The sequence below is a fragment of the Dermacentor variabilis genome, chromosome 5 (genome assembly GCF_050947875.1).
Source record: "Dermacentor variabilis isolate Ectoservices chromosome 5, ASM5094787v1, whole genome shotgun sequence".
Classification (NCBI taxonomy): domain Eukaryota; kingdom Metazoa; phylum Arthropoda; class Arachnida; order Ixodida; family Ixodidae; genus Dermacentor; species Dermacentor variabilis.
The window spans coordinates 115,358,190-115,370,038 of NC_134572.1; the positions used below are offsets into that span (position 1 = coordinate 115,358,190).

Below are 11,849 nucleotides of genomic sequence, written 5' to 3' on the forward strand. Positions count from 1 at the left end.
ACGCTACGTGAGAGGCCGAGCTTCTCTTCACCCTTGCGCTGCTTCGCTTGCACATCCCACGTACGCTATAGCTGCCGTCTCCGGCGCCGTCCGGACGCCCTGGCTCTCCCGCCAGTATCGCGTTACCCCTTTACTCCAACGACATCAGCACATAGGCCGGCAGCTGGAGCGGAAGGATGCGATGAAGAAGCGTTCGCTGCCGCCTATCGACGCCGTTGTGCGCCTACAATACCTGCCAAAATAGAACCACGAGGTCGAAGGGCCTTCGACACTCAGTGTGACGACCACACCGCCCCTTGCTCCCCCTTGTCTACCGTGCAGCAGCGTTGGGGGGGGGGGGGGTGGAGTGTAGGAAAGTACGAGCAGCGAGAGAACAGCTTATCTAGGCTATTGCCATGGCAACGGCTTAGCCGCGCCTCCAGCAACCGGTATCTACGTGGAGAGCAAAGATCGCCACGCGCCGTTATCTCGGGGTGCTCCGAAGCCAACGCCTTCGGATTCTCTGCTAGTCTTAGCAGTTGCGACCGTTCCAGCTTCAGGTAAGAATTCACACCTTTCTGGGATCTTAACAGTGACGCTGACAGAGAACAGGGGCATGTGATGTAACAGGGATGGATTTCTGCCACAAGACAACTATCGCGTGCGAGTCGTGAACGCTGCGAGAGTCCTAGCAGGCCCGGGTAACTCAGATAGTGTTATGCCGTGTAGCAGAGTAGGACTACACAAACGCCGCGTTGACATTTGCCATTACATTTTCCTATGTGCGGTTCCATATAGTTGTGTAATCGAATACACATTATTTCTTTATAGCAAGTTTCCGTTGCTTTTATATACTTCATTGTGTGCAGTAAAACGTAGCGCGACCTTAGCAGCCCGACTACTACACCGCCCACTATATTGTAATCTTAACGTAAAGCGTTGCAAATAAAAACCAATAAAAATACTAAAACGGCATTATTAGCGAGGCTGCTACAAAAAAAAAATACCTAAGGGACCTAAAAGCGCAGCTGCTGCTTCAAGCTGAACGCCTTCTTAAAAAGCTGATGTTCGCTTCATTTGGAAGTGAAATAATAATTACGAGGCATAAAAAAGGCAATTACTACAAATTATGTTATTTTATTTAGCTGAAATATTAGTGCATTAGTTTTCATGATATCTGGGATGAAATTTATTTCACTTGCTTGCAGAATCTGAAAGGCCAGCGATCTGGTCAAATGCCGAAGTTGAGACGTCATATGCGCGATAGGACACGTGTAGAAGACTTTCTATTGTCAATTGACAAAGTCCTAATTAGATTGAAGTACTTAATGCATTAGCTCCTAGTCACCATGCGTTCGGCGGCATATATAGCATGGCTGCAGTGTTGATAAGGTGCTCGGTGAGTCATGGTGTGTTTGCGCGAAGAGGAGATACATAGTTACACAGGGCCGTCTAGATAATGCAAGCTTTCTGGTATTTTCACATGACAAGTCTGATAGTGTTTTTCATCACGGAAGTGCGGCGCTGTTGATGTGTCTATTCTAATAATATTTGGGGTTTTACGTGCCAAAACCACTTTCTGATTATGAGGCACGCCGTAGTGGAGGACTCCGGAAATTTTGACCACCTGGGGTTCTTTAACGTGCACCTAAATCTAAGTACACGGGTGTTTTCGCATTTCGCCCCCATCGAAATGCGGCCGCCGTGGCCGGGATTCGATCCCGCGATGCGTCTTTTCGAGAGAACTATTTTGCTAGCCTTCCACAAACCACCGGATTTTTATTAAAGGATGAGGAGAGACGGCCGCGCTTCTCCTGTCACAATACCAATACCCCCCTTTTTTTTTTCATTGGGACAGGCTTTTAAAATGTTTTTAAAATGATGGAATTATCTCTTCCTTCACTCAGTTTACTTAATGGCGCAGACATCACAACTGCTTGGAATGTACAAACGATGAAATTCAACCTTCTGTTTTCTGCTTAATGATTTTAACGCGCATGTTGCAATTACTGACTGTTGCCTGCCGGTAATCATAGCATATAAAATAGCGTATTCATTTAGTAGAGACCCTTAAGCTAACAAAACTTTGTAGGTATGTGTTGCCAAAATATTCCACCCTGTCCCAAAGACGTGTTGTGTCGCATTACGAAAACACTTTCCAAAAATATTGCTAAGAACGCAACAATATTTCAGCGAATATATTGGAGAGTGACTCCTCGAAAGTGGAAGATAGCCCTGGGAAGCCTAATAAATGTGCATGCCTTAAACAGTGGATTTCGGTTCGGCAATCGCAATGTATGCCTGAGATAAAATGCTTCAATGCGTAGTGAATGAAAACTTTTATTTATAGACTGGGCATTCACATTTGTGACAATATAGCTCGTAATTGTTGTTGCTCCCTGGGAAGTGGTGGCTGCGATGAGGCAGTTGCAAGCCTGTTGGTCAGTGCGAGCTACATCATTTGTTACTGTTCACGCGCCTTTTCTTTATCGTTATATTCAGTAAGTTTGTTTTGTCTCGACGTTACAAGGGGGGTTCCGGTCGTTCAAGAGGGGACAGAAGACCGCATGAGCAGTCTTATCAATCTAACGGTATCAAATGCTGGAGTTTGCTCACATCAGTTTTATACTGCAGTCCCTGGACTACATGACGAGTTAAAGTGGCACAACTTCAAAAGACATATTTTGCACGCCCCCGTCCTTTTCCTGTCGGCGCATGCCTAACGTTTTAGAAGTCAGTGCGCAGCTGCTTCCGCCTAGCCGCCACGATGGGTAGCAGATATAGGACGCGCAGGTGACGCTTTTACTGCCAAGGTAATCTTGGGACCTTCCGTCAGCGTGTGTGGCAAGTATTGCTTGCCGCATGATACCTTCTACGATAAGGATCAACCAGCGCGCCGTTCAAGCGTGACTCAAGAATCGCAGTCATTCAGACTCTGCCTTCCACTTAACTTATCGCAGTAGAGATTCCTAGAGGTCCACAACGGCCGAAAGAGGCACGCGAGGAACACCGCTTGCTTTTAGTATTAGAAATGGGAGGGACAAAGGAGGTATCGTGATTGAAATTCTTTGAAATGGTTAATAATACAGCACGATTATGTGATGAGCAATATACTATTCTAGAGGGCTTCATGATTCGGCTTCGATATGATCCGTAGCTACCGCCTAGATGCATTCGTGTAACACAATAATATAAGTATTTGTTGTTGACGTTGAAGTAACTAATGCCGCATATATTACCAGAACCATAAGAAAGTCGATAGCCTGTTGCGTCGCTTTGCGCTATTTCCTATATACTTTGTTCGTATTTTTCTGGCGATTATAGCAATCGAGAACCATGTAGCTGATTCGCGCACATTTCTCTAGGCGCATAATAATTACTGACCGCCTGTGCCGGTTGCGACGTTGAAACTTGGCAAGTGTGTCTGAATGCAAGATAAATGCATAAACAACACTGACTCATTATCATGGGTTGGCTTAATACCAGATAACGCGCATTGGATTCGCGTTATTGGGCTCGGACATACTGTTCTCAGCGGTGTATTTTTCGAGTATTTCCGATATGTCGCAAGCGCAGCACCGGGACAATTTATAATTTATGATACAGGTTAGTTGGCATAATAATAGCTCTTAGACATTGCTTTTTATTTCTTTTAACGCTGCCGTGGCTCCGTGGCTATTGTGTTATGCTACTGATCACGAGGTCGCATATTTAATTCCCGCTCCCGGTGGCCGCGTTCTGATTAAGGCAGAAGTCAAGAACACTTGTGCATTACACACTGAGAGTCGTTTAAACAATTTTAGGTTGTGAAACTGATCCGGAGCCCACACTACAGGGTCTCTCAAGTCTCCTGTGTGTTTCATTGGAATGTTAAGCCCAATAAATGAAACAGTCATTCAATTACTTTTGTGCAGGCTTCATCATGGTTCTCGAAAGAAAATCTACAGTGTTGCTGCTCGCGCTGCTTGTCAGCAGTGCTCGGTGCAACTTGCTCAACAGGATGTTTTCCGGCGCTGGCAGCCAAGTACAATCCGAAGCTCATGGTACGAACGACACCGTTCGGCCTAATCTTCCAATAAGCACCCCGACAGATCTGTGTCGGCTTCACAGCTGCGGCTGCTACACGGAAGCCGTCCCAAAAACAATTGACTGCTCCTACAAGCACATCACCTCGCTTAACCGGGTAGCCGTGCCCAACCACGTCATCGAAATTAACCTGGCAGGGAACGACCTCAAAAACGTGCTGGACACTTACTTCTACACGGCACCTGGCGTACACGTGCTTGACTTGTCCCATAACCACATACAGTTCATCGCATTCACGGCCTTTCAAATGTTCAGCGAACTGAACCGACTCACGCTCTGCCACAATCGCCTTGCGTCGCTCGAGGAAGAGGTATTCGCTGGCCTCGGGAAACTTCAGTACCTCGACCTCAGCCACAACAGGTTGACGACGCTGTATCCGAGGCATTTCGACCATCTCAGCAACCTCACCGAACTGAACCTGGCCTACAATAGTCTCGCGGAATTCAACGGCAACGCGCTCGCACAGCTTACCTCTCTGAACAAGTTGATCCTTCAGAGCACCGCCCTCAAAGAACTCAGGCAGAACGACTTCGACGGTCTGACCAACCTCAAGTGGCTCGATCTCAGCGGAAATGGGTTCGAAGAGGTTCCGTTCAAAGGATTGCACCGGTTGAGTCTCCTGCGTCACCTAGATTTGAGCAGGAATCCCATCACGACCATCAAACCTTACAGTTTTTACAACCTAACGTCCCTGAGAAGCCTCTTCCTGAAGTACATGGTAGATCTGACCACCATCGAGGCGCACGCGTTCGGCGACGTCACGAGTCTCAAGACCATAGATCTCAGCTTCTGCCCGAGGCTGACAAACATCGACAAACGGGCGTTTACCTACAACTGGTCCGACGCTAAGATCGAGCTGGACGAATTTTACGCTCGCCAGACGGGGCTGAAGACTCTGCCAGGGAGCCTTCTGCGCTGGGAATACGTCACCAAGGTGGACTTCGCCGAGAACGACTGGAAGTGCGACTGCAAGCTCGAATGGATGCCACACGTCGTCAAGAGAGACGTCATCGACGCCAAATTGAGGTAAGATACCCGCTCTATTCCCCTACCTTTTCGCTCTGAATAACAAAAAGATACTTTCTAGCGACGGCGTGTGGACAATACGAACTGGCTACCTTTCATCGGTTCATTATATGACAGTGTCGGTTTCTTTCACTTTCGCGATGACGAACCCATTGAATGACAGGAGATTCTCGTATGACATTGTGCAAATGATGCCTACTGCGGGCTTCCCCCTCCGTCTTTTCATTCAGTCATGTAGCCGCACGGTGTAGCATGTTATCCGACTGACATAGCGCGGGTCCTCCACATATAAGAAATGTACTACTGACCTATAGAAGCCTTATGCCATAAGGAAACCTACAAAATAATTGTTCTTTCAGGAAACGGACGTTGAAATTAGTTGCTTACAAAAACAACGAGTCGAGTCGATTTATGAAGGATGTCGGGCGTTGTGGTCTTTTTTTTTTCGTATCAATAAAGTGCAAGTTACCAAACTTTTTTCTTTGCTCACCTAAAACTCTTGTCAAAGCAGAGCGGTGGGCTGTTTATATACTGTATGATTTATTAACTGTTCCATTTCCGTAAACGAAATAACCTGGCAATTTCAGGCGCACCTAGACAAATGGACTCTTTTTGGCTTTATGCATCATTAGCTTCGACAACGGTGACGACCAATTGCGCATGCACATCGCACCTCAACGGTATTTAATGACGCAGAAGCACACCTACAAGCTGAAACCCCTTTTATGTTTCTGACGAAAGATACAAAAACTTAAAAGTTTTTGTGGTTGTCTTGAACAACTGTCAAAAGGGAGAACATGCAAACGCCTGTTTTGGACGCGTTTCCGGGCGTACTTAAGCAGCGCGTCGGGGACATTAACTTTCAGCGCGTGATCGCTCTCTCTCTCTCTCTCTCTCTCTCAAACACACACACAGGCGCGCGTAGAACGACAGATAGAAAGGGACAAATAAAGCATCTGCGAAAATAGGAGTCTTGAAGTGACACACATTCTATACCGGAAATCAACGCAAAACCGCTTTTAATCACTCCTCCAGAGGAAGTCAGAGCATACGTCACCTTAAATTTGCACATGTCACTTAGTGGTGGTATAGTAAAACGTGGCACGACATCAACCACTGCACGCAGTAGAACTGTACCACCGGTTTCTGTGAGGCTAGTTGAAGCTGTCTTCCTTTATCTAAACGACTGAAACGATTCCCCGCTCTTTTGAACATTTCTTGGAAGTTAGGCAGTCCACATTCTCTAGAGCCCCGAGTTCCACAGATCATTTCCTCGTCCGCAGTTGATAAAACAAGAATCGTCGCTAAACCAACAGACTCCTATTCCTTGTGCACTTTAACCATAACAACTATACCTGAGTGTAGCATGTTTTCGGTGTCGTTAGGCAAAGCTGTCTCACCGGCCTGAAGTAGCGTCAAATATCGTTGCATTTTTCGCTGCTTCTTCACGAGCACTTGCCTTCTATAACGCCGGCAGCATACCCTTAATACACTGGTATACTCATACATTCTACACTGGAGTCAGAGAGAAAGCCTACCGTGTAGTGTAACGAGTCTGTGTGTACTGAATGTCACATTTGTAATGAGATATTTAAATAGAAACAACGTCGTTTATAGCCCGTACGTTGTTTTGGGACAGTAAACCCCATAATTTAAAAACTCGAGTAGAACTCATCGACGATGACTGTCTAAGTATACGAATATAATTCTTTTGGGATGAAATTAATTTATTGTTCATTGAGTGGCTCTTTCCTGTTCTTAGTGCACTTTATACGCTTTGTAAACCTTAATAGCAATCTTACACATTATTATGAAGAGTGCCACGTAACTAGTGGCACACATCCAGTGACCTAAGTAGTCGTCAAAAAGGTTTAATCTAGACCTGCACATGACTGAATTTGGCGTCAAAGAGGTACATTGAAGAGCGGTACATACCCAGTAGCGAGTGACCCAAGTTGTTTTTGGACTGCACTATCTTCTGGATCGGCCCACATTTTTGGTGAGATGGTTACATAGCCTGAAAGAAAACTGGCCAGACTATGGTACGAAGAGCTTTATTTGGGTCCTGAGGAATCAGCCTGGGACTGATGCGGGCCGCTCCTATGTCGGGACAGAGAGGCCGAGCCCCTCTGCCGTCACACGGGCCCTCTAGACAGCCCTGAGTTGGTCCGCCAGCACTTCACTGTGCGGCGTCCGCTGCCACCACTGTTCACCTCGAGAACCATCACCGGCCAACGCCAAGCAGCGCCAAAGCGTGTGTTCTAAATCGAGCAAACCCCCACACTTACTAACTGAAACCCCGCAGTCAGGATTAATTTTATTCATGATGACCGGGTTAGTGTACGTTCATGCCTGCAGAAGCCCTAATGTAACCGCCTGTGGCCTATTTAATTTAGAATGTGGCAGGGGGAATGCCCTGCGCCCTAAGTAATAGTGCTTGGTGATCTCGTTGTAGCTTAACAGTTGGTCCCTGAACTCAGGAGCGGGAGATCCAGCCCCTTCAGGGAGTACATGGCACACTAATCCTCGTGCCTCCCTTGCGCCACCTCGTTGAGGTTACGCGGGGCACCCTCCACTGTCCCCATGTGCGCCGGGAACCAAGTAACTGTATGCGAACTGATATCCCAACCCTGCAGCAGTCTGTTAGCCGGTTCCGCAACAAGTCCTCTCGAGAAGGCTTTAATCGCAGATCGCGAGTCACTAAATACCAAAACTCTTCTTGAATCAATTAGTGCTTGAGCAATAGCCACCTGCTCGGCGATCCCCGGATCTTTGGTATCAATGGAAGCGGCATTTCTAACGCTCCCTTTGCCATCTACCACCACCACCACCACCGAATAAGCATCTTTCCTATTAATCCATGCGGCGTCAACAAACGCAGACTACTCCTCCTGATACTTTGCCTCTCGCAACAAAGCCCTAGCTCTCGCGACCCGCCTCCCTACATTGTGCATGGGGTGTACATTCCGCAGAAATGGACGAATCATGATATTTGCCCTAAGGTTCACGTTGAACTCGTGTAGGGGAGGCCCATCGTGCGACACAGCCACCGCTTCTTGAATCGACCCTAAAATATACCTACCCGCTGGTGTACCTAGCAAACGCTCCCTGTGCCGCACGCTGAACCTCGGCAATTTCATCTGAAGTATTATGCAAACCCAGTCATAACAGCATATCGTTTGACGTAGTCACAGGCAGACCAAGCGTAGCCTTGGCGGCTTTTCTGCTTATAGCTTCTGTTTTTCTCCCCCCATTCCAATTTAGCACAGATGTCACATACGAGAAATGACACATAATAAATGTGTGAACTGACCGCATCGCACTTTCTTCTCCTAAACCCATCTGCCTATTAGAGATGCTCCTTATAAGTCTTATGGCCTCCTCCGTCCTCTTGGTAATACGCTGAATGGTTCTAATATTCGATCCATTCACTTCAAGTATAAAACCCAGCGCCCTGATTGCTTCAACTTTGGGTATCAACGACCCTTCCCTAGTATGGACTATAATGCAAGGCTCAACTTCCGCTACCCAACCCTTCGGCCTACGACTTAGCTTCTTAGATTTGAAGATCAACAACTCCGACTTTTTAGTGGAGCACTTGAGCCCCACAAGATCCAAATACTCTTCCGTAAGCGTTGCCACCTTCTGCAGCCTAGCCTCAAGCTCTCCATCACTGCCACCGACACTCCATATAGTAACGTCATCCGCGTAGATCGAATAGCCAATTCCCTGGACAGTGTCCAGCGTATTAGCCAACTTCGACATCGCTAGACTGAATACCATAGGCGAGAGTACGGATCCCGGCGGAGTACCACAGCAACCCAGTTTAAAGACTTGGGACTTTATCTCCCCGAACCTGAGACGTGTCCTTCTATACATAAGGAAAGCCTTGACAAAATGGAAAAACGCTGCCCCATATTCAAGTCCGATAGCACCCGCAGAATGAAGGAATGTAGGATTTTATCGAAAGCTTTTTCCCCATCAAGTCCAATTAGTGCCTTAGTATGCCTTGTCCGCCGGTCAAGGAGCTGATGCTTAATGCTGATCATAGCATCCTGAGTCGAGAGGCCGGGCCGAAATCCTATCATCGAGTGCGGAAAGACCCCATTGCCTTCAACATAACGCCTTAGCCTATTTAAAATGACATGCTCAGCGACTTTCCCCAAACGCGATGTCAGCGAAATGGGTCTGACATTATCAAGCCCTATGGTCTTCCCCGGTTTGGGTATCAGAACAGTAGTTGCAAGTTTCCACTCTTCCGGGAAAGAGCCTTCCTTCCATCGGCTATTGATCTCCCGCGTAAGGAACTCAATTGACCCGTCGTCTAAATTCCGTAACATCTGATTCGTAATGTCATCCGTCCCTGATGCCGATTGACCATTAAGATTCTTCGTGTACTTCACCCAGTTTTCGGGCGCAGTGTGTGTGTGTGTGTGTTTGGTGACATACATATATATATATATATATATATATATATATATATATATATATATATATATATATATATATATATATATATATATATATATATATATATATATATATGCATGCAGTGTCTATTTCCCGCTAATCAGTTAATCCATTTCACGTCAACTTGTGTTACTGGGCACGTGCCCCTGCTTATGTGCCGCTTTTCATTGAACCTCCTTGACGCCAACTTGAGTAATTGGGTGTGTGCCATAGAGTATGCACCGCTCTTCAGTAAATCTTCATGGCGCTAACTTGGGTCCCCGGTTATTTGCCACTGGGTATGCCTCGCTGTTCATTGACCCTCTTTAACGCCAACCCAGCATGTCCAGAGGGATGCGCGAGTGAGAACCCCGACTTCACACACGCCTCGTACATGATGCATCCCTCTGCTGACAATACAGTGTTTAGATACCTCTATTTATTTATTTTTCAATACTGCAAACCTTGTGCAAGTCCAAGTGGGATGGGTGAAAGAGATAAACAAAGCAAATATAAACAAAGTTAAGTTTAAAAGCATCACATTCTTACGAAAGGCAATAAAGAATAAATGAATAAAGAACTTGAATAAATCTGTTCGTGCAAAATACGGTGTCAGCGATTTAGGATGATCATGGCGAGAATGCCTTGATGTTGAAGACGATAGATAGGCTGATGGGTTAATTGCTAGGTCCCGATTCCTATGAAAGAAAACAAATTGCAAACGTAAAGTTTTCCTTCTTTGTTCGACTGACTGAATGCCATTAGCTTGCATTATTTCAGACGGTGAGTCGTACGGAGAAAATTTTAAGTAAATGAATCCTTACAGCTCTCCTCTGTACCTTTTCGAGACGGGGGTAATATTGTGTTTAGTAAAGGGATCCCGAACAACGCATGCATATTCAAGTTTCGATATAATTATTGTATAGTACGCAAGTAATTTTACACTCGGGGGCGAATTTCTAAGCTTATGCCTTATAAAATTTATTGCTTTACTTCTCTGCTAAGCGCACTAACGTCGACATTCATCGTGAGATTGGTTTGGCCGCAATTTCGTTCGGGTCATTTCACGCAGAGAAAACCATTGAGAAATGTGACGAGATCTCAGTCAAAAAAAAAAAGAAAACAGGTGCGGTACGTATACCGTATTGCCTTCTGGCAGGTGTGGCAGCCCTAAGGAACTGGAGGGCCGGCTGATCGCCAAGATGAGCAGCGCCGACATGCCGTGCGCCGAGAGCGTCGTCTTGGAGCACCCTGGCTGGCAGGAGATCAACATCGCCATGCGCGTCGCTCTGGGACTGCTCGTCACCGTCACCGTCATCCTTGCGATCATCATCGCCACGCTCCTTTTCCTCAAGCTACGCGCCAAGCCACACGTCTACCTCAGCCTCAAGCAGAGGCTCGGCTACGGCGGCGAAGACTAGCCTCGCCCTCTGCCGGCGGTACCACGCTAGTCAGACTCGCGTCCGAAGAGGCGAGTCAGAATCAAGCGCGAGGCTCACATCTCTATGGAGTGCCGAGGACCGACGAACGCGACTGGCTTTCAGTGTCACCTGGACATTGGAAGCGAGCGCGGCGTAGGTCACGTGATAAACAATCGTTTAGGCAGCGACACAAGAAGCCGGAATATGTAACGGCAGAGTTCCTGCCGATTTCACCTCTTCTTTTTTTCATTAATTACGAAACAATACTTTGAAAACCAAAACGGAAAGCTGACTTTTGTTGTCATCGATGTTTTCGTGGTTTCTTGCGGATGAACATGTCTTGTTCGTGATAAATAAAAATGAGGTAAAGCGTATCACAACTGCTCTGTATCGGATTTGTGTAGTTCATCGGTTTCTAGTAATATTTTATTGGATAGGAAACCAGGCGCTTCTCCAGGAGTCCTTTGTATGGTCATGTCACATGTAACCTTGAATTTAACGGAACCCAATTGAATGGTGCTTTCGATTTCTTTCCGCAATATTTAAGTTTTTGCTGTCCCGGCTTCCTTCAGCTGATTATGTCGTTTGCTTAACAAGCACTGCTATTGATGTGAGCTAACGGGCTGTCCAGACAACAACGTTGCGACTACGTACTGCAATTTGCAAGTGAACACCGGCACAATCTGCCTGAACCTCTTATTTTTGTCTCACCTTGCATTGAAATGTGTGATGTCGCTTCTACTTTTGCCTTTCTTTGTTGCGTGACCGCTGCAGAGAAGCAGAAATATTTTGTTTTTAGAATACACTAGATGAATGGAGATTATGGTGCAGGCGCCTTTTACGGCTTAGAAATAGGCCTAGATCAAATCCGTCCATGTCCCACAGTCC

General features: G+C 46.5%; 1 protein-coding gene across 1 annotated transcript; it reads left to right on the forward strand.

Moving 5' to 3' along the window:
- Positions 1-148: 148 nt before the first annotated feature.
- LOC142583075 (uncharacterized) lies at positions 149-11,335 on the forward strand. The gene is made up of 3 exons (XM_075693364.1): positions 149-539; positions 3,894-5,091; positions 10,700-11,335. Exons 2-3 carry the CDS (start codon positions 3,902-3,904, stop codon positions 10,959-10,961), a joined length of 1,452 nt encoding a protein of 483 aa, XP_075549479.1. The 5' UTR covers positions 149-539; positions 3,894-3,901; the 3' UTR covers positions 10,962-11,335.
- The last annotated feature ends 514 nt before the right edge of the window (positions 11,336-11,849 follow it).

What these genes read in the sequence shown, in the direction of transcription:
- LOC142583075 (XM_075693364.1), top strand. Translation starts at nt 3,902, where the DNA reads ATGGTTCTCGAAAGAAAATCTACAGTGTTGCTGCTCGCGCTGCTTGTC. An exon ending in GTCATCGACGCCAAATTGAG is followed by an intron (nt 5,092 to 10,699) that starts GTAAGATACCCG and finishes GCCTTCTGGCAG; the next exon opens with GTGTGGCAGCCCTAAGGAAC.